The 24,002-nt window shown below is 37.2% G+C and overlaps 8 protein-coding genes across 11 annotated transcripts; 6 read left to right on the forward strand and 2 right to left on the reverse strand.

Moving 5' to 3' along the window:
* Positions 1-443: 443 nt before the first annotated feature.
* Positions 444-1,850, forward strand: LOC17878953. The gene is made up of 2 exons (XM_006284404.2): positions 444-1,004; positions 1,301-1,850. Exons 1-2 carry the CDS (start codon positions 718-720, stop codon positions 1,713-1,715), a joined length of 702 nt encoding a protein of 233 aa, XP_006284466.1. The 5' UTR covers positions 444-717; the 3' UTR covers positions 1,716-1,850.
* Positions 1,851-2,901: 1,051 nt separating this feature from the next.
* Positions 2,902-4,556, forward strand: LOC17879907 (cytochrome P450 83B1). Its single transcript, XM_006285926.2, has 2 exons — positions 2,902-3,785; positions 3,876-4,556. Exons 1-2 carry the CDS (start codon positions 2,904-2,906, stop codon positions 4,491-4,493), a joined length of 1,500 nt encoding a protein of 499 aa, XP_006285988.1. The 5' UTR covers positions 2,902-2,903; the 3' UTR covers positions 4,494-4,556.
* A 484-nt stretch (positions 4,557-5,040) lies between these two features.
* On the reverse strand, positions 5,041-9,727 carry LOC17878005 (coatomer subunit beta-1). The gene is made up of 6 exons (XM_023777865.1): positions 9,567-9,727; positions 6,656-8,712; positions 5,929-6,438; positions 5,761-5,846; positions 5,472-5,685; positions 5,041-5,378 (listed from the first exon to the last, which is right to left on the reverse strand). Exons 2-5 carry the CDS (start codon positions 8,699-8,701, stop codon positions 5,481-5,483), a joined length of 2,847 nt encoding a protein of 948 aa, XP_023633633.1. The 5' UTR covers positions 8,702-8,712; positions 9,567-9,727; the 3' UTR covers positions 5,041-5,378; positions 5,472-5,480.
* A 1,754-nt stretch (positions 9,728-11,481) lies between these two features.
* Positions 11,482-12,085, forward strand: LOC17877734 (pathogenesis-related protein PRB1-3). The gene has a single exon (XM_006284969.2). It carries the CDS (start codon positions 11,486-11,488, stop codon positions 12,044-12,046), a length of 561 nt encoding a protein of 186 aa, XP_006285031.1. The 5' UTR covers positions 11,482-11,485; the 3' UTR covers positions 12,047-12,085.
* A 472-nt stretch (positions 12,086-12,557) lies between these two features.
* Positions 12,558-14,353, forward strand: LOC17877955. The gene is made up of 3 exons (XM_006284457.2): positions 12,558-12,706; positions 12,888-13,170; positions 13,616-14,353. Exons 2-3 carry the CDS (start codon positions 12,974-12,976, stop codon positions 14,058-14,060), a joined length of 642 nt encoding a protein of 213 aa, XP_006284519.1. The 5' UTR covers positions 12,558-12,706; positions 12,888-12,973; the 3' UTR covers positions 14,061-14,353.
* Positions 14,354-15,153: 800 nt separating this feature from the next.
* Positions 15,154-15,989, forward strand: LOC17878157 (probable thionin-2.3). Its single transcript, XM_006284658.2, has 3 exons — positions 15,154-15,451; positions 15,551-15,628; positions 15,718-15,989. Exons 1-3 carry the CDS (start codon positions 15,214-15,216, stop codon positions 15,816-15,818), a joined length of 417 nt encoding a protein of 138 aa, XP_006284720.1. The 5' UTR covers positions 15,154-15,213; the 3' UTR covers positions 15,819-15,989.
* A 1,606-nt stretch (positions 15,990-17,595) lies between these two features.
* On the forward strand, positions 17,596-20,528 carry LOC17880445 (E3 ubiquitin-protein ligase MBR2). 4 transcript variants are annotated; one of them, XM_023779639.1, is made up of 6 exons: positions 17,596-17,708; positions 18,297-19,358; positions 19,483-19,533; positions 19,608-19,709; positions 19,795-19,947; positions 20,205-20,528. In XM_023779639.1, the coding sequence occupies exons 2-6, from the start codon at positions 18,321-18,323 to the stop codon at positions 20,340-20,342; spliced, it is 1,482 nt and encodes a 493-aa protein (XP_023635407.1). In that variant the 5' UTR covers positions 17,596-17,708; positions 18,297-18,320; the 3' UTR covers positions 20,343-20,528. The 4 variants fall into 4 exon arrangements, with proteins under 4 accessions (XP_023635407.1, XP_006283613.1, XP_023635408.1 ...); XM_006283551.2 differs by having other exon boundaries at positions 17,597-17,708; positions 19,611-19,709; XM_023779640.1 differs by lacking the exon at positions 17,596-17,708 and adding an exon at positions 17,749-17,937.
* Positions 20,529-21,010: 482 nt separating this feature from the next.
* Positions 21,011-23,882, reverse strand: LOC17880368. Its single transcript, XM_006285952.2, has one exon. The coding sequence runs from the start codon at positions 22,766-22,768 to the stop codon at positions 21,554-21,556; it is 1,215 nt and encodes a 404-aa protein (XP_006286014.1). The 5' UTR covers positions 22,769-23,882; the 3' UTR covers positions 21,011-21,553.
* Positions 23,883-24,002: the final 120 nt, after the last annotated feature.

The following is a 24,002-nucleotide window of genomic DNA, read 5'->3' on the forward strand; positions in this document are numbered from 1 at the left end:
ATATATATATATATATATATATATATACGTTATATATATAGGTGATGATTCAATCTTTCATCTTTGAGGGACAAAAGATGAAAATCAGTTGTAACTTACTTGTAAGAAAAAAATGTAAAAATGCCGAGTAAGATTAACAACAAGTACAGGGTAATGGTATAGATTGTCGAATTAGTTAATCTGAGCTTATCTGGTTGTTGTTGTTGTTGTTGTTTCACACTAATATAATAGAAACTGACTAAATATAATAAAAAAAGGGAAAACGAATTGGATAAGGTTGAAGTTTGTTCTCTCTTGGAGTTATAACAGAGATCAAGTCTGCAGGGTACATCAAAATCAAACACCCATCGGATCTAATTAACGGAGAGAGAGAGAGATACAATAAACTCCGAAACGTCCGTCATCCTCAAAATATTAAGTAGTTACGTGTCAAACCGTCAAAAACAAGGTCGCCGTTACTTCCTTCCCTCGTAAAAATACTATATTTAGGTGTACACACACGTCTCACATAGGAGACTCAAAAATATATATTATACTGTCAGTCATATATATATATACGTATTCGTAGCTATTACGATATTTTTAATAATCTTCTATATATCAATCAACTTCTCCGATCGGTGGAGTCTTGTCTCTCTATCCCTTTTTTATATATAGCTTGTTAATTAAGGTGCTGCGGTTATTGGAGCCTCAACACCTGCGCTGAATTGATGATAGATGATAGCTGAGCTCGGTCGTTGCTTCGATCATCTAATTAACATGCAGATTCTCGTTGCTTCGACGTTTAGGGATGATCGGAGTAGCGTCACCGCCCAGGATCAGCGTGTTCCGGCGTCTCTGTCTAGCTGGGTCGGGTTTAATAGAACTCCGGCGAATAGTTGGTCGTCCGTCGGAGATATTAGCAGTGAGGAGGAGGAAGAAGAGGACGACGACGCCGTATCCTCGTCACAAGGAAGATGGTTTGATTCGTTTACTTCCTCTCTGGAAGACTCTCTTCCGATCAAGTAAGTATCTTTCTTTTTTTTTTTAAATTCGTTCTTTCTTAATCATCATTATCCTGTTAATTATCTCTAATTTACGCCTGAATATATTCGATTTGATGGTGGATGTCCAAACCAAAAAAGATAAAAGAACACATTTACTTTTTTTTTTTTTTTTTTGTTAACAGTAAATTAGAACTACAGCCTCCTTTGCCCTCTTATGTGATCAAATTTAAGTGTTTCAATATAATATGTTGAGAGAGTTGTGTGGGTTTGATGATTCGGATGGTTAAAAATGTTTTGATTGTTCATTTTTGCAGGAGAGGATTGTCAAACCATTACATAGGGAAATCGAAATCGTTTGAGAATCTTATGGAAGCTGCGAGCAGCAGTGCCAAAGATTTAGAGAAATTGGAGAGTCCTTTGAACAAGAGGAGGAGATTGCTTATTGCTAATAAGCTAAGGAGAAGATCATCTTTCAGCATCTACTCCAACATCAACCCTAATCATTCCATGCCTTTACTTGCGTTGCAAGAATCTGACCTGGAGGATATTCACAAATACAATGATATTAATCACACTAGTGATGATGATGATGATGATGAAACTAGTAGTAAGCTTAAAGAGAAGAGGATGAAGATGACGAATAATAATCATCATAGTAGGGATTTAATGGTTCATCAGAGTAAGAGCTGTTTTAGCTTAACTAGTTTTCAAGATGATGATGGTCGATGATCATTCATTATTCTTAGTTTCTGTTTTGTCAAATATAGTAGATCAAGTTGTTGGTGGAATATTTGCAGAGACAAATAATTATATTTCTATAATTGTAATATAAAAAAATAAAAAAAATTCGCTATTTTGTGTATTCTTAATAATTCTCAACATTTGGATCACACTTCTAAGCTAGGCCTACATTTGTTAAAAAGCCCATGAGATTGGTTCTGTAAAGTAATAAAAAAAGTTCCATCAAGAGGTGTGTGCTGCTGCTATGCTGACAGCATAGTATTTTCAAGAATAGTGGCTGCCTTGCCTTGACTGCGCAGCAACTAGCAACTCAAGGATTCGTTATCCGATAATTTTTCTGTACCATGTTGAATATAATTTGTTTGATTCTGTACCACATTGAATATTTATGTACAGCACAATTCAACTTAGGTCTTTGGTGTTTGTTTTCTTTTCAATTACACAAGTCAACATTATAAGACCACCTACACTGTTTAAATGGAATATTAACACGTTTTTCTACGATACACCGACTGATTACAAAAAAAAAATAAAAAAATAAAAAATAAGGATACAGCGACTTACAAAGTAAATTACAAATTTTCAAATTAGTTGGGTACGTATACTTTTTTTTTTAACCCAGTTTAATTACATTATATATACGTTATGGTATTTTATAATAGAGACCATTTCGTTTGTGTTTTGTTTATAAATCGATCATAGCAATTATTTAAAAAATAACATCCAACACATTTTGTTTATTAGTGAAGAATTTCTAAACTTTAAGAATGATTTCTAAATGAACATAATTAGTTTGGGAGTTCTTTTTTTATTATTTTTACTTATAATATTTCAGTACTTAAAATTATACTGTAACAAGTTAGAAAACAAAAATCAGTTTATGGATTTTGGATTTCCAATACAGTTTTCGTATTTTCAATAATCTCGCTCTCAGTAATATGGTTGGTGTCAACTTCGAATTAATCATTACATATTATTTTATTCGTAAGCCACAGTACCTCACCTACTAACATCACGTTTTTAAACAAGGCAATTCTTGGTCATCTGTCAAAGACAACACATACCATGCCAACCAATAAATCTTTTAACATTGCTATATAAACCACAGCATCACTTACTCTAGAGTAGAGAGTACCTCGACAACAAGACTCTTAAGTAAAACAAACTAATTAAAAAATGGATCTCTTCTTGATTATAGTTGGCTTGGTAGGAGCTGCAGCCTTCTTTTTCCTCCGGAGCACCACCAAGAAACCTCTCCGGCTACCTCCGGGGCCAAAAGGTCTTCCTATTATAGGAAACCTTCACCAGATGGAGAAGTTCAACCCACAACATTTCCTTTTCCGTCTCTCCAAGCTATACGGCCCCATTTTCACTATGAAAATGGGAGGCCGTCGCCTTGCCGTCATCTCCTCGGCAAAGCTAGCCAGGGAGCTACTCAAGACTCAAGACCTCAACTTCACCGCTCGTCCTCTCCTGAAAGGGCAACAAACCATGTCGTATCAAGGCCGTGAGCTCGGTTTCGGACAGTACACCGCGTACTACCGTGAGATGAGGAAGATGTGTATGGTGAACCTCTTCAGCCCAAAGCGTGTCGCAAGTTTCAGACCCGTTAGAGAAGAAGAGTGTAAAAGGATGATGGACAAGATCTACAAAGCCGCCGACAATTCAGCCACCGTTGATCTAAGTGAGCTTCTCTTGTCTTTTACCAACTGCGTCGTATGCAGACAAGCTTTTGGAAAGCGTTACAATGAGTACGGAACCGAGATGAAGAGATTCATAGATATCTTGTACGAGACGCAAGCACTTTTGGGCACTCTTTTTTTCTCCGACCTTTTCCCTTATTTCGGATTCCTTGACAACCTCACTGGACTCAGTGCCCGTCTCAAGACAGCTTTCAAGGAGCTTGACACTTACCTTCAAGAACTCCTCGACGAGACTCTTGACTCTAAACGCCCTAAACCCGAGACAGAGAGTTTCATTGATCTTCTGATGCAGATATACAACGACCAACCCTTCTCAGTCAAGTTTACTCACGAAAATGTCAAGGCCATGATATTGGTTCGTTATAACTCTTAAAGTGCATTTCTCTAAGTTAGTTAAATATATCAGTACTGTTATATTAACATTGGTTGTTTGTAATTTTATCAGGATATAGTAGTGCCGGGAACTGACACGGCGGCTGCAGCGGTGGTATGGGCCATGACTTATCTTATAAAGTACCCTAAGGCGATGAAGAAAGCTCAAGAGGAAGTGAGGAATGTGATAGGCGATAAAGGATATGTCTCGGAAGAAGACATACCTAATCTCCCTTACCTCAAAGCAGTCATCAAGGAGTGTCTTAGGCTCGAACCAGTCATCCCCATTCTTCTACACAGAGAAACTATCGCAGACGCAAAGATCGGTGGCTATGATATTCCGGCCAAGACCATCATTCAGGTGAACGCGTGGGCAGTTTCTCGTGACACAGCTGCGTGGGGAGAAAACCCTAATGAGTTCATTCCAGAGAGGTTCATGGAGGAGCACAAAGGAGTGGACTTTAAGGGCCAAGATTTTGAGCTCCTACCTTTCGGTTCAGGTCGGAGAATGTGCCCGGCCATGCATCTTGGGGTCGCAATGGTAGAGATACCTTTCGCTAACCTTCTCTACAAATTCGACTGGAGTCTACCTCAAGGGGTTAAACCAGAGGATATAAAGATGGACGTCATGACCGGCCTCGCCATGCACAAGAAAGAACACCTCGTTCTTACACCAACTAAACACATATGATCCTATATATATATATCGCTAGGACATTTCTGCTAGTAGATATGCCCCAATGTTTGTTTTTCACTTCAGTAATTTCGTTTTAATTAGTCATGACTTTGTTTTTGTTTGGCTCTGTTCTCATTTCAAATAATAAGGTATTCCGTATTCTATGTGAAAAGTACAAAAAAGTAGAAAAAGACAGAATGTATTATAGTCCCTTTTTTTTTGTGATAAAAGACTTTAATGGAGTATGTATTATATATTCCCCGTAACAGAACTTTTCTTGTTATCTTATTTAAAATCAACGATACTATGACTAGAAATCAATGTTGCTAAAAGATAACAAGTAGACTCAGTGACTATCGAGAGGAAGTTCCGTTGACAGTAATAAGTATTTGACTTTGGATAACACGTTGATTTGGACTTTATCATTCTACTGCTCCTGTTGCACACGTTCTTCAACTTTATTCCTAGTTTTATCATTTTTTCCAGACGATCAAAAACTCAAAAATGTATATGAAAGAAAAATAAACAATAAAAGAAATTGAAATAACGAGATTCTAAAGTGGAGCAAAAACCAGGTAACTTTGAATCTACTATAGATAAGATATTTCTAGAAAATCATGTTTTAATCTCCTCAACAAACGACATTATAGAAGAAGAAAGAGCAGTACAAAGAAACCAAAATCGTCAAGTACTGTAAGAAAACACACACAGCCGTCCGAGGAAGAATCCATCGACATACCGGATAATATACCGGCTACGGAAAAATGATAACAAAATAACTCTTTACATATCCTTAAACGCCTCTCCATTCATATAGTAATAAAAATTTGCTCAAGAGAAGAGATAGGTACGTCGTCTAAACCTGTTACTTTGCGGGCCACCGTTCCAAGTCTGTGGAACCTATCAGTAAGGTACCGGAAATTATAAGGAGGATTCAACGTGTATGGTTTGATTTTGGAAAAAAAAAAAGAAGATATAATATTATTAACTAACCTCAGGTCCTCAGCTACTACCCTTTTGTTTGAGGGTGATTTTGTCTCCAAGACTTAGAGCAATTCCTTGCGTCTTGCTCCTTATCCTTATGTAGCCACTCAGTGCTCCATCGGTTTGCTTCTCGATACTCACATTCACTAGAGCATCCTCACCAAACACACTTTTTGCATATAAGTTTGCTGCAAGGAATCCACATTCTCCTTCTATTGCGGATCTGCAAATAGAGAAGCATTATATTAGTAAGGAGAGTCTTCAGTTACAAAGGGAAGAAAGATGAATCTAAACTTACGGGGCTGTGAGGCACTTCATGTTTGTGGATTTGATAATGTGGTCGAGGAATTCTCTTTCGTTTTGAATCGTGGTGTTCACAGCAACCTTACATGGAGAACACAACCGGAAATGGTTATACCAAGAAAAACAAAAAAGGGTAAAACTGTAAAAGGTTTCAGTTAATTACCTTGTTCTCCCATTCAAACTCTGCCCACATAGTTCTGAAAGCAACCTCTGAGCAAACAGCAGGGGAGATGTAGTCCATGATATCAATGTGTATATCATTAAGAACCACAACGTTTCGCTCCATTACATTTGATGTCTCATAGACGATGTTCCCGAATATGACTCCAGTCTCTGTGGACGAGACCTTGATGTTTGCTTTTATCTGCATGCTTGTTGCAGGTGCCAGACTATAGTTCTGAGGACGCTCAACAAGTTTAAGATCACCCATGGTTGCTAACTCCAAGCACAGATTTTGAAGGGTTTCCTTTGTACGGTTTATAACAGTTACTTCGAGTGCAATATCATAATGGTGTACTGTCACATACGCTTCAGCATAGACTGGATCACTGAATCCTGTGAGTTGAAGAATCCTGTTGAGTTTGTTAGCATCATTTTCATCCTTGGTGAATTCTCCGGTTGCACGCTTTAGGTCATCTTGAACTTGGTCTTCCAACTCAAGCTGACTCATTCCCTGAAAGATACTTATCATCAGTTACTTCATCTGCTGACCGAAAGAAGTAAATATAACCAGCAACTTTGTGAAAATTTGAAAAAAAATAACCCGGATCTGAACTGTAAGAGACAGTAGACACCGAGGTGTAAGAACTGAACAGATTGTAAAGGAAGATTAATATGGAAGAGAAAATAACGCACAACAAGGCAAATGAAATCTTAAAAAATAATATTACCTTCCGGCTCTTTAGATGGAAGAAGTCAATTAGATCATCAGGTTGAGCATGAGTTGTTTGGGTCTTTGCTTTAAGTTCCTCCAACTCTCTAAGCTGTTTTTCAGAAATCATCTTGACAAAGCTCTGGCGACAGGATTCCAACCATATCTTTTTCATCTCATCATTCCTATGGCAAAGCAATTTTATGCACAACACAATCCTCTCATATGAATCATTATCAATAGGGTGTGGAGAAACAGGAGATTGTCCAAGTTGCAACATAGAAACCATGATCAGCAAAGACTGTGTGACTGTCTTGTTCACTTCAGATTTAGAAGGCTGAACCTCTTCCAACCTAAGAACAAGTTTAGTTAATGTGCAAGCAACCACTGCTCCTAGGAAAAAATCACCAGTTAGAAGCAGTGCTCTCAAATTTCCAGAGGTCAGAGATCCTTGAACAACTGTCGGTGAAGAAAATGTGGTTTCAGAGGCTGCGCTTTGAGTAGCATAAGTTCCATCAGCAAGAATCACTGGTTTTCTTGAGGACACCATGGCGGAAGAGGTAGGCTGAATCTTCTTTGATGTCTCAGTTGGTTCAGACTCCTCAGAAACAGAGTAAAATGGTAATTCACCAAGGCATTGTTTAATAGTTGAAATGCCACTCTCAACTTCTGAAAGTGATAGACAATACTCTCCAATAATCCAAAGAGCACAAGGGCAGACCTTTCCTGCACGGATCTGATAGAAAGTGTCCAACAACCTGGTTATGATTGAAACTCTTAACTTGGGATTTGTTTCTATTATCTCTCTAACAAAAACAGCCACATCAAGAGCAGAAGCCACATTGCTATCTCCCAAGAAATCCATTAGAAGATGGACCACTGTGCTTGCAACTTCAGGGAACTTAACTGCACAAGCATGGATTGCTTGAATAAGCATTTGTCTGTACTCTCCATTTTTCTCAAGCTCTCCACTCTGAGTTTTCACAACTTCTTTCTTCAACATTTGCACGACTTCATTAATATTATGATGAGTAATCAAGTCAAGGGCAATGTCAAGTGTCTTCCTGCGGATATCAAGGTTTGGGCTTGAGAGTGCTCTAAGAACATCTATTATCAACTCAACCATGATATCTCTGTGCAATGTCTTAAGTTCATTCAACCGATCGAGCAAAATGAGCTTCACATTGTTGTCACTCTGAGAAGAAAGAAGCTGGCAGTAGGTGTTGGCAGCAGCCCTAATAGCAGTAGGGGCAGAGGAGAGAGAAACCAGTGTCCCAGCACATTCGTAGATAACTGCAGAAGAAGTGGCACTTAACAGAGAAATAATAATCTTAATATATTTCCCCTTCTCTGTTGGTTTAGTCTTACACACACTTCGAATCAACTCCAGAACCACCATCTGAAGTGACTCATTCCAGTCTGAAACCTTGTCAACATTGCTCAGAAGATAATTCACTGCTCGCTCTTCAGCACAGGTAAAGAGCATTAAAAATGCATTTCTCTTGGCAGACGGATCTTGTTCTGTTGATAGAACTTTCTCGATCATTTCAGGTGCATCCACGAAGAGTTGCTCGCCTTGTGGAAGCTTATAAATTGACATGATGGCCAGAATTGCATTCCTGCGGACAAATGGATGGCGATGCTCCAAATTTTGTAACACTGATGGAGTCAAAGGCTCCACTATTTCAGTCTCCTTCAACCGGCAGAGAAACCTCAGTGTCACCCCACGGATGTATTCATTCGGATGCTGAAGGTTATTCCTAAGATTCTGGCATATCAAAATCATTTCAGGCAACACCTTCCCCTTAGAATCCGTTTTTTCAATCAGCTCCAGGTACAGCAACAGAAGCTTTTGGATAGTGTGGTCCTCAGAAGGTAGCACATATCTTATAATGGTTATGAAAAGCTGAGGAATGGTTTCACCATTCAGCAAAAGCATAACCGCCTTCTTCATAGCATCAACCTTTGCTTCAACATCATTTCCTTCAAGAGCTTCTTTAATCTCATTTGCAACTGCTGGAGTCCCTTTATCATAGTGCACAAGCAAGGTACTCGATTTGTCCATCTCTTCTGGTGCTGCACAAAAAAGTGAAAGGAAAACCGAAAGGATTAAAACTTGTGAGCTCAAATGAAACTGAAAATCATGCAAGAACAACATGTAACGTAAGAAGGATTGGGAGTGACTAGAGAGAAAAAGAACCCAAAATTATTAGATATTAAATACATAACGAGGTATATAGATGACAAGTAACTTTGACCAAAAAAAAAAAGATGACAAGTAACAAACAAGATATCCAAATATCACTATTTCTTGTGGTTTCAAATTTGAATAACTCACTAAAAGAACCTTATCAGTTTCCTCATCACTGTTTGAGTAAGTTCTATAACAGATGTATAACAGAATCCTCATAACTAGTCAGCAATAATCTACACCACTCTACTAAATTTCTATACAATGAATGAAGGATCTGTGCTCTTGAATCCGTGGTTTAAGAGCAAAGATCATAATTGCAGACAAAATTTTGGCAATGTCCAATAAAAGACGACAAGATGCAGAACACACTGACAAATCTAAATCCTCAAATCCAGCGATACCATCAGTTTACTACGACTACGACCAAAACAATCAACACAAATCATTTACGAATAGTAATATAGCTTCCGGATCAACTGAAATTCAAAAAATAAAATGCCATCTCAATGCTTTAATTCCCCAGATCTGAAGAACAAACAATCAGATCTACATAGTCCGCAGTCTCAATCAGCTGCACAAACATGAAAATTGATTTCCTAACGAAATCGGATCACTCATCAACGAGATCAAACAAAGAACGCCAGAGAACATCTAACATTGTAGATTCTCGCAAAGGAAAAGACAAAAAAGAGGGATCGATCTCTATGAAATCTGAGTCATTAGTCGAAAGACGAACCTCAAGGTACGAGATCCAGTGAGAGGAGGAGGAGATCCACGGCTTTACAAAGGTTTGGATCCAAGACACGATTTGGATCTCGGAGGAAAACAAACACTCGCTCGCACGCACAAAGTGAGAGAGATCAAATGTACTACTTATGGGTGATGGTGTGGTGGATTCGTCTTCTGTTTACTCCTCCAAATCCGTTTTTTAATTTTATTTCCTTTTTCTTATTTGGATACAAAGAGACGGAAAGAGCGAGTCAACCTCCAAGGCCCAATAGAATGATCTATAAAAAGCCCAGTCAAGTAGAAGTTGAGTTGTCAACTAATGCCCCTATATCTTTAAATTATTTTCAAAAAGCTCCCAAACTTTAATTAGAAGGAATTAAGAGACAACTCCCATTCTACATATTACAAAAAAAGATAGTCAACTAAATTAGTATTTTTGGTGATAGTCAACTAAATTGGTATTTTTTGTGTATATGATTTTACATAATTGTTTAATCATCTGTAAGCCTAATAATTACAAACTTCACAATGTAAAATTGTAAATTGATTTTAAGTAGGGTCCGAGACTGCCTCCTTTTCGGTGACGGAATCTTTTCCGTTTTTTCTTTATTTCGTTTAATATTTGTATGCTAAAATTCAATCCATTAAAAAACATTTTTAATTTAATAAAGCCCAATTAGTTAAAAAAAAATTGTAAATTGATCAAAGGAATGAATAAGATTTCTTATAAAAACAGGCATTCTAAAAACTGCATCACGTTCTCTAACACGACATATGATCCACCTTATATGTCTGCTTAGTGCATAGTAAACATGTTGTGTACTTAATTTATATTGGTCAAAGCATCTAACTTATATTTTAGTTTAGATCGAATGAGTTTGTAATACATATAATTCACTTGGAAGTTGGAAACGTATTCATATTTTTGTGAAACAAATATTTTTATGAATGCAATATGTTTTGGGTTGGTACATCAAAACAAATATTATGAGTATATAATTTTTATGTATGCAAATGTTTTATAATTTTTATGTATATTTCTATCTCTATTACAAAAATGGTCAAATCAAATTATATATCAATAAATATTCACTCGCGTTTATAATTTTTTTTATTTTTATACTCTTTTATTGAAAATATTATATTGTATTTGTTACTTTATACATGTCTAAAAACTATATAATATAATATATTTGTTAATTTTCCTCAATCCCTAACTACTTTGTAAGTGTACTTTTTAACAAAAAAATACTAAAACTTCTAACAACACCAACAATCCAATTTTCATAAAGTCATTTACATTAAAATAAAATAAATAGATAAAATACCAATAATTTTCCGCGTTGCAGCTCGGATTCGATCCTAGTCTTTTTGTGAAACAAAACACTTGCACGCACAATGACTTCTGACTTGTAATTCTTTGTTAGTTTTTAGCCGTTCATATATCTTGTTATTGATCTTGGGTTCAGCTATTTGCATTTTTCAACAATTACGACATTTCAATTACCCATTGAACCCACTACTACCGGCGTTTGAAATTATTTTCCGGTTTTGCATACTTTATGTATTGGCGTTGCCAATGTTAAAGTTTTTTTCATTACCAGAAAACATTCTGTTAATTTTTCCTTCATATATTATCTAATATCCAGTTAACACCATGAGAATGTATGCTTGAAAAGAATCATTCCCTACAAAAATTAATAATGTTCCACCGAAATGATTAGCACTTGTTGTTGCACATTATTAACACAGCGCATGTGTTTAGATTCTTTAGATGATATATACGTACAAATATGAAAGTATAAACAATGGTTAGTTCAAAAAAAAAAAAAAAATGAAAGTATAAACAATGGTGTGTGTATATATAAATATAGATCGTACTAGATCTAAAGAGCGTCACAAACAAATCTAACTCATCTCTTCCCAATGGAACCCAAAACTTTGATATTTCTTATCATCACCATAGTTATCACCACTCCACTTCCTTCTCTCTCTATTCAAATTACATTAAATAAGACACCAGTAACATCACCACCCCTAACTTCATCTCAATACAAAACCCTAACCCGCAACACCATTCAGCAGCAGTTTCTCCTACCACACAACATGTTACGAGCCAAGCTTCGTCTCCGTCCTCTAAAATGGAGCAATAGTCTCGCTCGCTACGCAAGCCGGTGGGCTCGAACCCGCCGTGGAGATTGCAACCTTATCCACTCCGGGGGACCGTACGGGGAGAATCTCTTCTGGGGAAGCGGAAAAGGGTGGAGACCACAGGACGCGGTGGTTGCGTGGGCCTCGGAGAAGAAGTACTATGACCGGAGAACTTACCGGTGCAAGGCGAATGGGGATTGCTTGCATTACACACAACTTGTGTGGAGGAAGAGTTCGAGGATTGGGTGTGCAATCAGTTATTGCAAGACCGGTGACACATTTATCATATGTAGTTATGATCCTCCCGGTAATATTGTTGGACAACCACCCTTTTGAAAATATACTGTCGACACTTTATCTTTACCATTATTTTTCTCAACTTTCTACACTTGATTTTGATTTACGTGAAATATTGTTTTTTTTATTCCTTGAGTATTTTTCCAATACTACTGTATGTAAGAATAACGAAATCTGTATCGGTAACATCAAAATGCTACTTTTAACCGACAAAGAAGACAATATTGGTTCATAGTTCATACTGTTATTTAAACACCATCGATAGAAGAAACACAAATTTTTTTGAGTTATAATTTTTGGTTGGGTATGTTCTTTTGGCCGGTTAAATTGTTGGGGTGTGAGAATATTACATTCACCGATGGTCAACTCAATTTCAGACTTTCTTGATCACGTTCGAGTTGACGCGGTTCGGTTTATAATAAGTTTTTATCTGGATTGAGAAATTAGAACCGAACCGTAGACTGTAGAGGAAGTTAATTTGGGCCTTTGAGCCGACGAAACAAAAAAGCCCAACGCTTAAAACTCAGAAACTGAACCCTAAGAAGAGGCTCAGATCGCTACATCGACGCCGGTCCTCATCGCCGGCCGAAACTTCGACTATCGACTCGTTCGTCACAGACTCACAGTCAGTTTCATTTCTGCTTCTTCTCTCTCTCGTTGCTGGACCATTTATGTGGTTTACTTTACTTAAGTCTTAAGGTAAGCTTCGCTGCGATATTGACTTCTGTTTCTCTTGATTTCACTTAAGATAAGATGGATCGGACCTGATTCGAGCGACGAAGCAAGAAGGCGAAATAGCATACCGGATTTTATTTGCTAATTTTTTTCCGGTTTAAATGAAATCGTTTGGCTAAACCGATTTTTTTTTGGTCATCTCCAGGTCATACCAAGCAAGCATTTGGGGGAAGAAGAGTGTGTGTTTTTCTTTGTTTTGCAATCTGTGATTTTGTGAGGAGAAACGAAGAAATGTCGTTCAGAGGGAAGGAGATGATGAAGAAGCTTGTGAAGAGAGTGGGTGCGGAGAATATAACGCCGGAGCTCAAGGAGAAGCTCAAGGCTTGTGTTCCCGATGCCAAAGTCGTCATGGGCAGAGCCAAACGCGGTCTCTACGCCGGCCGTCATATCCAGTACGGCAACCGCGTCAGTGAAGACGGTGGAAACAAGTCTGTCTCTTTCTCTCTCTCGTATCTTTCTCAATCTGTTTATAATGTACGTGTGTTCGCTTTCGATTGGTTGAATTTACAGCTTGTGATAGTTTTTGCTCTATATTCAAGCATCGAAGGAGGTGAATTCTAGGTTCTTAGGAATACTTTCTGGTTTTAGGATTCAATTTAGTGAATTGAAATCTGAAAACTGTTCAATGGCGCTCGACGAAATCTAAGATGGTTAGAGATTGTATAGTGCCTCATATTTTTTTAGCCCTCCCATTTGTTCCCTGCAGATGGCATTGTTGCTTTGTTTCTGTATCATGCTATTATTTTAAAGATTCTCAGTTTTGTGAACGATGGTCTGATGAACATTTAACCTATGTGTCTTAATCTAATGGTTTGGTGATAAATTTTTTTGTTAATCTCAAAGTTGTCAATTTGTGGTGTGATTTGAGAACAGGTCAAGAAGATGTTGGAAACCGAATGTTCAGGAGAAGCGATTGTTCAGCTACATATTCGACCGCCACATTAAAGTCAAAGTCACAACACACGCTCTCCGCTGCATCGACAAAGCAGGGGGAATAGACGAGTACTTGCTGAAAACACCATACCAAAAGATGGACACGGAGATGGGTCTCTACTGGAAAACCAAAGTGGAGCAAAGGTATGCAGAGCTAGGTCAAATGGAAGTAGCCTTCTTCACTCCAGAGGATGAAGCCAAGTTTGAACAAGGTTTCAAAGACTTGAATATAGCTAAGAAAGATGCTCGTAGGGAAGCCAGAAGAAAGATGTATGGAAGGAAAGGCGGAGAAGAGAAGGGTGAGGAAGAAGCTTCTATTGAAGGTGTTGTAGGGTCAGAGTCACACCAAGAAGATGATCATGGTTGGTTAGAAGCTAAAGCCTAGTGCTGTTCCCTTTTCTTTACATGGGTTTCTTCAACGTTTTGGATTTTCGGGTGATGTGAGAGCTATGTGAGGTGTTGGTTATAGGTTCGATTCCTCCCTACGAATCCCATATCTCAGGTTTTGAATTTGATCAATGTCGGAAAAGTCTTGTAATAAGCGGTTCACAGTTACACCTCTTTGGAATTGGATCTCTATTTACTCTTTTTACATACTCGTCCTTTCCGTTGGGTTGTTAGTCCTGAATGGGAAAGTTTAAACAACATCATTATCAAATAAAATATACTTTAAATTCTGCTAGCTTTGTAATATAATTTTCCAGTGTTGAGTGATTGTCCCATTGGAATCTCTACAAGTCCCTGTTTCAGAGGCAGAGACAATATATAGATTTATCCGCGTCAACCCAAAGAAACCGAAGAAGCCGACTCAGCAAACCTACTGAAAAGTCTCATCAAGAGATGAAAATTAACCATCCTTGTCCAAGGAGGCCAAGGGAAGATTGGTAGTGTAGTGGTCAAGAAGGATGTGGACTCTGGAGTGCCAGGCTTATTTGCTCCACCGATCATTAGGGCTTATCTATCTAATCGCAAATCCTTGGCCTCAATCTCTATTGCCTTATGTTTTTTCCTAGTGTATGTTTTTGTCAGATGGATCTGGTAATTTACGTATTATGCACAATCAAATATCCAGGTCATATGTATATTTTTTCACGTAATGAACATAATACTTTTACTAGAGAAGATAAATTGATCCAAGAAAAAAAAAAAAAAAAAGTAAAAAGAAGAAGATAATGTCTATTTTGGTCACAACAAAATATTCAATCAAATCCTTCACAACCACAAGACAGTTCGTTAGAACGAAAAAACATAAAACACGTTTGTACCAAAAATAACTAATTGGATCTTTGTCTCATCTTTTGTCTACTTCGCTTCAATCAACAAAATATCATTTGTTTACGTGGTAAGGACAGTTTGTTAAAGAGTATAGAGCATGTGATAATGGTCTCAAACGAATTTTGTGGTGGGAAACTGTAGAAGAACTAGCAGTATATATTTAAGCAAGTCTTGTTTCATCATCATTTCACAGATACAAAGCTTATAATTGTTACTGTTTTCTCTACTTACATTTTGTAACCAAACAAGTCGTCAATTGTAAGATGGAAGGCAAATTTGTAGTGCTAAGTGTGCTCATGATGAGTCTGATCATGTCACAAATTCAAGTTGAAGGAAAGGTCTGCTGCCCATCCCAATTTCAGAGATCTCTCTATGAGATCTGTTACTGGAATCCAGTAACCTTTCGCCAAATGTCCACTTGTTCAGCAGTTGGTGGATGCAAATTGATTTATACGGGTATATGCCCTTCGAACCTTCCTTACAACAATCTCGAAAAATCAGGTAAATTGAATTTTTCTCTAGTGTTTTGTTATGTTATTCGTGACAAAGATGGATCTAGATTCCAATTTTGATGCAAGTTGCGTGAACTTGTGAATCAAGGTGATGATGTCAATAAATACTGCAATCTCGGGTGTGCTTCCTCTGTGTGTAGTGCCATGACTACTCTCAAGAACTTTGGTAAATAGACTCCTAAAGATTATTATTGTTGTTGGAACAAGAAATTAATTAACAATCCAAATCTAATATAATCTTGTTTTGGTGACTAGATGCTAGTGAAATTGTGAATGGAGCAATTGAAAAATGTATCAGTGCATGTTCTACTCTCTGCACCAAGGGCTTTGTTAAACCTGCAACTGAAACCGCCTAAACGAGTAATATCCACGAAGATACCACCACGTCCATATTTCAAAGTTTGTTTTCAACAATTGTCAAACTATCCGACAAAAGGTGTTACTGTTTCCGTATGTGTCGTAGAAGCTGGTTGTGTATGAGTGTATCCCATCCCTTCTACTTGCTCTTCGTATCTTTATAAAAAATAATGTTGCGTCCTTTCTTCTCGGCAATTATCTACTCAAAACGTTTGCTTTGGACGTAATTATGAACATATATATTTGTCATACAATATCAGCTCATATCATGATATTGACAACAACTACATATGCCCCAACTTAGCAACACTGTTAAGGTATTATTTTTTTTTGTCAACTTGAAGTTTTATTAGAACTTGTTTTGGAACCAGTGTTAAGGTATTCAGATTAACAAATCTCTTTGTCCAAAAAAAAAAAAAAAGATTAACAAACTTCAAAAATCTCATCAAGAAAGTTTCAAGCATATAATTTGAATCTTTTCATAGTGTCATATTTGTGTAAGTTTTCAGATGTTAAACTTTGATTGAAATTTTGATTCATTCTGATTAAACAAGTGTGTGCAAGTGATTTTTCGGTTTTTTTTTTTTTAATAATTAAACCAATCAGTTTAAGAATTTTGTTTAATTTCATAATTTGATATACGTCAACTAAAGTTTTATTTGGATGCACCCAATTTTTTTTTTAAATAAAGAATTATGTTGCTTTACCAGAAAGTCACAAAAATAACTTGGTTTTTAAAAATGAAAGGAAAAACTAAAATAAACACGTTCAAGAAAATCAAAGGATTAAAAAAAAAGGCTAGTAAAAAGGTTTGTTGGTATAAAAGAGGACAGATAATTAAACAAGATTATCCTTTTAAAAAGTCGTGGCATCATCATCACCAAATGACATAATTAGAAGAAGAAGAAGAAGAGGTTTTCGAATTCTCTCATAATAATGTTTTTTGTTTAACTTTTTTCTCAATCTTCTGACCAAACCAAGAGGGCGATTGGTGATGACTTTTAAGGCTTTAAAATGGTTTTAAAGCCTTAACAGTAATTAATTTACCAATCAACATTTTTTGCTTTTTTTTTTTTTTAAAAACATTAAAAGTCACTTCTTTTTTTTCTTTCTTTGTTTTCTCATTTTTCTCAAAGCGTAAAAAACCTGACTTTAAATTTAGTCAATTAAAAATATTTATTTTTCATATCCCCATTACATTTAAAACCTTTTCACAAGTTTATAAATACATTTTGTATATTTTATTTTTATAAATTAATTAATCTCATTTTTTTCTTGTTCTTTTAAGATCCATTTCAATAGTACTTTTATTTTATAAATTCATTTATAATATAATTTATATTTATTATAAATATAAAATAATAATAATAAAGATAACATTTATAACTTTAAAAGTTGTTTATTACCAATCAGATTTTAACGGTAAAAATTTCTACAGCTAAAGCATATACAACCAAATTCTCTGCAGCCAAAATTTTAAAGTTAAAGTATATACAGCCACTAGTAACAGTCGTTACCAATCGACCTCCAAATACATTAACTTTAGTTCTCTCACCACCACTACTACTACTACCACTACCTAGAGACGTCGCGATCTTTACCAACCGTCAGATATTCCGGCCCCATTATAGACGGCGAGGATCTCTTGCGTCTTCGTCATCTCAGATTCTCATGTTTTTATATTATAATGAATATTGGGAGTTTTAAGGGCATTAAATATTGGGAGTTTTAATGAATGAAAATAGTTATTTGATTTAAATAAATGATAAATTAGCTTTAAACAAAAAAAAAAAAACAGAAGAGAAAAAATCGGCAACAAGAAGAAGAACAAACAAAACGCTTTGGTTTCCAAAATCCAGGAAGGAAAAAGATAGGAAGAAATTCGAAAGGTACTCATCGTTATAAGATAAAAAAAAAAAGAGTTTGGCTTTCCTTTTCCTTGGTGATTCACTTTTTGTTTCTCTCTCAAAATATCTAGAGAGGTGGTGTGATGATGATATACTTGTCAAATTGACTTTTTTTTTTTTTTTTTTTTCCTGTGTTTGTGATGTTTTTTGAAATGAATGATGTTAGCGTTCGTGATTCTGAATCGATTGTGTCACTCCCTGTTTAGACTAGGTAAAACATAAAACATTTTCTGTGTCTTGTTTCTTTCGAATCAGTTACGAAAAGACAAAACAGCGGAAGATATTAGTTCAGGATTGTTTCTCTTCTTCTTGTTCAAAATTTTTGATTGTGTTTTTTTTTCAAAATCAGTTCATGTTCCTAGAAAGTGCGTTTTCAAGATGATTTCTATATTGACAATTGGAAAGTGACATCCTTTTTGGATCAATCTTATGAAAGGTTTTAGTTTTTATTTGTTTCTTCTAAGAAACCATCTCAGATGATAAGCTTTTGTTTCCATAGGAGGATCTTGAAGCTCTTTATGACTGGCTGTTGATTCTTCAGATCCTAAAGAATTTTTGTTGTTGTTACAGGCATTGCATCCATTTAAAAAGTTCATGGATAGGTGGTCGGGTAAAAGAGCCATTGAGGACCGACCTAGATCTAGGAAGTGGGGTGGTGTTGTTTTGAGAGATAGACTTAACGGCAATACTTGCAAGGTTCCTGTTTCTACTGATGACAAAAAAAAATCTATCAACTTTACTCATCGGTTTGTTGGCTCTTCAGATAAGAAAGAGAAATCAGTGTTGTCTACATACCGCTCTTCGCCAAACGGGAAGGAGGTAAATGGAACTTCCTCTAAGGTTTGTGGCTCTAGCTCCTCTTCTTTGCAAACTGAGAAGCAGCCGCTGTCTCAGATATCCATGGATTCCTCAGAGAGCAGCAGAGGTAGCGAAAACGAGGCAGAGACAGACATTATGGATGGAAGAGATAAAAGAAGAGTTAGAAATAAACTTGTTTATGGAAAATCTAAAGCACCTGAAGCGGAATGCTCAAAATTACCATCAAGCTCAAGAATCAAGAGAGGTTTTAGGCAGAGGTTTGGGTTGAGCAAGCAAGAGTCTCATCCTGGTTCCTCTGGCCAGTCAACATCTGCAAACCGAGGATGCAGCCCGTTGTTATCCGGTGTCATTCCAAGTGGTTTTGGATTGGACAAAAGATTAAGTCGGAAGGTAGATACAATCAATAAGAGAAAGGTTTATGGAGAAAGCAGTTCTAGCTCCTCAGTTAGGGGAAATGATGTAACAGAACCACCAGCTGAAGTGAGACGTCGTAGTTTCAATCCAAGAGGTTCTCTTTCTGATAGTAGAAATGATAGACACCGCAATTTGAATTTTGATAACGATGTTGCTTCAGTTGGGAGTCAGAGATCAGTAAATAGAAGTAATACTCATATTAGATTCTTGAACCGAGGGAATGGTAGAGATGTTTTACCTTCTATCAGGGCAACAGAGATGTCTCAGACTGAAACATCAAACAATCTCAATTCTCCTGTCTCTTTGGAGCTTTTCTCTGGTTTTCCAGAATTTGGCCTATCTGGTTCCTTATTGAGTGAAGATAGTTTTCGCAGTTACAATTTAGATGGGATCTCCGAGGTAATCATTGCCTGTTACTCTACAACTTGACATGTTTGTTTGAGAATCATCAAATAGTTCTTTCGACAATGCCCTTCACACAATTTAACTTTTGGTGTTTGCTATTGCGCGGATGCTTTTGCAGATTTTACCAGAACTTGATAGGATCGAACAAGATATCGAGCTTAATTATGAGGTTAAAATTTGACACATGTTTTGAGTTTCAGATATTGTGATACATGTTGTTACTCATCAGTCCCACTCCTTTAGCAGGAGCTGCTTATCATGGAGACAGGCTTACTTCTCGGTGGACTACGCTTCCATGACCAACACCGAGACATGAGGCTTGACATCGATAACATGTCATATGAGGTTCATCTTTACATCTTTCACTTTGGCGTATCGTTTTGGGATGTAATACATTAACCGTTTTTTTGTTTCTTTTGAATGAATACAGGAACTGCTAGCTCTAGAAGAGAGGATTGGTTCAGTAAGCACTGCTCTCACAAAAGAAGCTATATCAAAGTGCTTGAAAACAAGCATCTATCAAATGGAAACTTCAAATTATGGGTCTATCACCAAGGAAGACGCCAAATGCAGCATCTGCCAGGTCTGTCTCTTTTGTCATGTTTTGTTAGTCATAATCATGTTTTGTCATGTTTCAGTAAAATTTGCACGAGTTACTGTAGCTAAGTGAACAACACCAACTTTGGCTATTATTACGGGTTTCATCACATAGTGTAGTGGAATTCTTTGATGATTAAAGGTGTTTCATTGATGAGAGGAACTGTGTGTATATGTGAAATCACAAATGTTTATTCCCTTTTCCCTAACAATTCTTCATACTCTGATCTGTGTGGTTCTCAGGAAGAGTATACAATAGGAGATGAACTTGGGAGGCTACACTGTGAGCACACATACCATATGAAGTGTGTGCAAGAGTGGTTGCGGATGAAGAGTTGGTGTCCAATCTGCAAAGCTACTGCCGAAACCTCCTCTAAATAACGTCTCTTTCTTCTTCCTCTTCCTCTTTCTTATAATTTTTTTCAATCGTCTAAAGCCTGTGAACAACAATGGAACCTGCCTAAAAAGGGCCTCACCATTTCCTTTGTGTACATACCAATTTACACCGGCTTTGTCTTTCTCTATCCCTTTTGTCTTATGAAAAAGCTGTCCTGTGTTTCTTTTCTTTTCGCCTCTTTCCGATTTATTTTCATAATGTAAAAGTGATATCATCTTCAATTCATAATCTCGACTGTTGAAAAGCAACAAAAGTTTGGTTCTTTGGATCTCTGGACGCAATAAGTTTTGCGCAGGGAAAACTTAAAGAAGACATAATATCTTCTCTTCTTTTGAAAGAGATATCCAAACCAGCTTTGGGGATAGCAATTTCTTTTACAACTCGAAAATCTATCCTGGGAAAAATGAACATCAGGATGTGATCTAAACTGGAGCTCCAATAGAGTACATCAGGATGTGATCAAACTGCAGAGAACCTATTTTAAGTAAACTGAAAAGCTTCTTCAGTGCGAGACAAGTTCAAAGATACGAGAGATAAGATGAAAAAGATCTCTCCAGAAAATGGGAACTTCAAAGGCTACTCACTAATCTAATGGGGGAAAAAGAAACAAGCAAGAACACCACCAGTAGAATGTAAAGATGAGGCAATTCAATGATTTTGAAAACAACTTTTTCATTGAAAATGAGAAAACAAAAATGTAATGTAAATGTAAAAGTGATGTCAATGTGTCTTTAAGATAAGAATTCTAAAATAATTCTAAGACTATGTTACATACAGAGCAATACTGCAGCAATTACATGGTTGTTTGTATCTTCCTTTCTAAAAAACCCACAGTATCCCGGCCAAAACTTTCTCTGGATTCCCTTATCGGCCTGGTGTTACACACCAAGCTTGAAACTCGCTGGGATGGCCAAATTACTTTTGATCTTACAACAACACGTATTCATTTGTATTCAAATACGGTTCTTCGGGCTGAGCTTCATTTATATATATATATATATATATATATATATATATATATACTAACATGCCCAGAGTCTGCAGCTGCAGGACATAGTTCTGTCGCTCAGCCATCAGGTCCATCAAGGGGTGCAGAGATTACAAATCATCTTGCTACCAATATCAGTGGCCAGTTTCTGGACCAGAGAGCTTACCTAGACCAATTGCAGTATTCAACATTGCCAAACATTTTCTTTCACACCCCTTCTCGTTCCTGGAATGAACATATGGAAATCCTCTCCCGTAGCAAGGGCCAGTCTTCACCAAGTTGATGTGGATTTAGCTCCATTGCAACTCTAAAATCAAGCAAAGACACTGAAAGTGGTTCTTGCGTTACGTCAGATGGTTGGTTGCTAGTTTGTGTGTAAAAACTATTACACTGCCGCACCCCATTTATAATCTCGTCACGGCTCTGCTGTTTTTCTAAACTTTGTTTCTTGGACGTTCCATTCATGGACCTAGCTCCAGCCAAATCGACGCATGATTTCATCAGTTTTTTCAGGTACACATCCAACATGTTATTTAACATACTACAACACTCTGCAGAAACCCCTCCAAGACCCTGTGCTACTGCAATATTCTCCAGCCGCTTTCTCAGCATATCTGTGTCTGACAATCCACCACTGTCGTAGCAACTGATAACATTAACATCTGCGCTGGTCGAATTTGGAACTGTTCTGCGGGAGCCACCAACACTAGCCGAGCAAAATGGAATCCCTAGAGGTGCAATCACAGGACACATTGAAGGAAGCAATCTACCTTGTTCCTCTTGAGGTTCATCATCTCTACTAAATGGAGCTGCAACCTGACCCTTATCCAGTACCCTCAGTTTTTCAGCAGGACAGAGAAATGCACCGTCTCTTTCATCAGTGTATCGACTAGATCTTTGATAAGCGGAATCCCTGTTTACCGTGTTTCTGTTACCACTTTTGTCTTCTCTACAAAGTGGCTGATGCAACAGAATGTCAACCTTTCCATTTGGCCCAAGTGGACTAGGCCTATCTCTGATTGTCCCGTCACATGTTCCAGACCTAACCTTGGCTAACACCCCATTTGACCAAACAGGATCATTCCTATTATGGTTGGGGATCCGAGATCCGCTTTGGTCAAGTCCACCTTCTTTCCCAAGCACCAAAGATTTGTCAGGAAGACCATTTTGGTGAAGTGGCGGTGGGGATTTAGCCAGAGATGCATTTCTCAAGATGGAACGAACCAACTTGTTGTGTAGAGAAAGATTATCTCTCCCCAAAAGACGGCAACATGACTTATCAAACTCAGTCTTCGTAAGCTTCTGACTCAGAAACCTGCCCAAGTAGTAAAAATACCTTCTAGATCTTTCAACCCCAATCTTCTTGACAATATGCACTTTAAGCTCAGCTAGATCAATCCTGGAATCTTGAGGACGTTGCATACTTGTTTCTGCTTCTTCTTCTAAAACAAAACTAGACGACACAGTCAGAGGGAGTGCACAAAATGCACCCTCTCAGCTTCTAGTTCTAGTTATCCCTTCACAAACACAAACCCAACGCATCAACGAATTAATCCTCAAACTCAAATCCAGGAGCATTTCAAGAACTCAGCTGAAGTCTTAAGTTCAGGCCACTCCAATATCATTGTACAAACGACACAGAACTCGTAATCCAAGGAGGAGTAGAATGCAAAATCCAAATCTCATCTGCCCAAAACCAAAACCCTAGGGATCATTATCGACTTACCAGCTTACACCAAGAACCTTAAAATTCAACCTCGGCTGCTGAATCAGTATCAGAAGATATTAAAAAAAAAAAAAAACCCTAGCTTGGAGTGACCAAATCAATCCATGGGAAGGAAGAATCAGCAACTTGAGGAGAGGGTAAGAAGAAGAAACTGAATCAGAGCAGAAAAACCCAGCATTTTTATTTTCTATCCAAACCACGCCCAATTTCGGATGCTAAGAACTTGAGAATTCCCGAAATTTCAGTTGGAGCAAATCGAGATCAGTGGAGGAGTTATGGATAAAAAAGATTGGAGCTTTGAGAACAGAGCAAACAGATTCGAATTCCGAATTGAAGATGAAGGGAAGCGGGCAATGAGAAGCGGGACCCAAAGCTTGTAAGCCGAATAACAAAGTGTTGGAAGATTGGTTTTTGATTGAGCCTTCGAAGATTTTGACCAGAATTCAGACAAAACTAAAATCGGAACAAAACAAGTAACTTCCCAGTTCCCACACCAACCCCAATGATTTCTCCAGGCTCCTCCTTCCTTTAATACTACTTACTCGCTTCTGCTTCTTGCTTCTGCTTCGATTCAATCTTCGTGACTTGTTTCGTATTGCTTTCAGATTTGAATGTCCGAGCTTTCGCTCTTCTGCGTTTTTTTATTAGCTTCGATCGCTGCTTATTGGTTTCTGTTGTTCGTTTTCTGCACTTTTGTTTCTGTCTGTTTTTTTCTTTCTCTGTCCTGATACAATTTGCTTTTTGGGTATTTTTTCTTCCTCGTCGTTGTTTTTGTAGCTGGGATTAATCGACAATTTTATGAGAAAATTTTGTAACATTTGATTAAACCAGTATATATTAATCTTGTAATGTTCTGATCTGACTGATATCGAGCATAGGTATATATCCCGATCATCATCATCTCAGGATTTGTATACTTGAAACAATGAG

Source organism: Capsella rubella, unplaced genomic scaffold, assembly GCF_000375325.1.
Source record: "Capsella rubella cultivar Monte Gargano unplaced genomic scaffold, Caprub1_0 scaffold_7, whole genome shotgun sequence".
Taxonomy (NCBI): domain Eukaryota; kingdom Viridiplantae; phylum Streptophyta; class Magnoliopsida; order Brassicales; family Brassicaceae; genus Capsella; species Capsella rubella.

What these genes read in the sequence shown, in the direction of transcription:
- LOC17880368 (XM_006285952.2), bottom strand. Translation starts at nt 22,768, where the DNA reads ATGCAACGTCCTCAAGATTCCAGGATTGATCTAGCTGAGCTTAAAGTG.
- LOC17878953 (XM_006284404.2), top strand. Translation starts at nt 718, where the DNA reads ATGATAGCTGAGCTCGGTCGTTGCTTCGATCATCTAATTAACATGCAG. An exon ending in GAAGACTCTCTTCCGATCAA is followed by an intron (nt 1,005 to 1,300) that starts GTAAGTATCTTT and finishes TCATTTTTGCAG; the next exon opens with GAGAGGATTGTCAAACCATT.
- LOC17878157 (XM_006284658.2), top strand. Translation starts at nt 15,214, where the DNA reads ATGGAAGGCAAATTTGTAGTGCTAAGTGTGCTCATGATGAGTCTGATC. An exon ending in CAACAATCTCGAAAAATCAG is followed by an intron (nt 15,452 to 15,550) that starts GTAAATTGAATT and finishes TTGTGAATCAAG; the next exon opens with GTGATGATGTCAATAAATAC. An exon ending in GACTACTCTCAAGAACTTTG is followed by an intron (nt 15,629 to 15,717) that starts GTAAATAGACTC and finishes TTTGGTGACTAG; the next exon opens with ATGCTAGTGAAATTGTGAAT.
- LOC17877734 (XM_006284969.2), top strand. Translation starts at nt 11,486, where the DNA reads ATGGAACCCAAAACTTTGATATTTCTTATCATCACCATAGTTATCACC.
- LOC17878005 (XM_023777865.1), bottom strand. Translation starts at nt 8,701, where the DNA reads ATGGACAAATCGAGTACCTTGCTTGTGCACTATGATAAAGGGACTCCA. An exon ending in TCCATCTAAAGAGCCGGAAG is followed by an intron (nt 6,439 to 6,655) that starts GTAATATTATTT and finishes AGTATCTTTCAG; the next exon opens with GGAATGAGTCAGCTTGAGTT. An exon ending in ATGAAGTGCCTCACAGCCCC is followed by an intron (nt 5,686 to 5,760) that starts GTAAGTTTAGAT and finishes CTCTATTTGCAG; the next exon opens with ATCCGCAATAGAAGGAGAAT.
- LOC17877955 (XM_006284457.2), top strand. Translation starts at nt 12,974, where the DNA reads ATGTCGTTCAGAGGGAAGGAGATGATGAAGAAGCTTGTGAAGAGAGTG. An exon ending in AGTGAAGACGGTGGAAACAA is followed by an intron (nt 13,171 to 13,615) that starts GTCTGTCTCTTT and finishes ATTTGAGAACAG; the next exon opens with GTCAAGAAGATGTTGGAAAC.
- LOC17880445 (XM_023779639.1), top strand. Translation starts at nt 18,321, where the DNA reads ATGGATAGGTGGTCGGGTAAAAGAGCCATTGAGGACCGACCTAGATCT. An exon ending in ATTTAGATGGGATCTCCGAG is followed by an intron (nt 19,359 to 19,482) that starts GTAATCATTGCC and finishes ATGCTTTTGCAG; the next exon opens with ATTTTACCAGAACTTGATAG. An exon ending in ATATCGAGCTTAATTATGAG is followed by an intron (nt 19,534 to 19,607) that starts GTTAAAATTTGA and finishes CCACTCCTTTAG; the next exon opens with CAGGAGCTGCTTATCATGGA.
- LOC17879907 (XM_006285926.2), top strand. Translation starts at nt 2,904, where the DNA reads ATGGATCTCTTCTTGATTATAGTTGGCTTGGTAGGAGCTGCAGCCTTC. An exon ending in ATGTCAAGGCCATGATATTG is followed by an intron (nt 3,786 to 3,875) that starts GTTCGTTATAAC and finishes TAATTTTATCAG; the next exon opens with GATATAGTAGTGCCGGGAAC.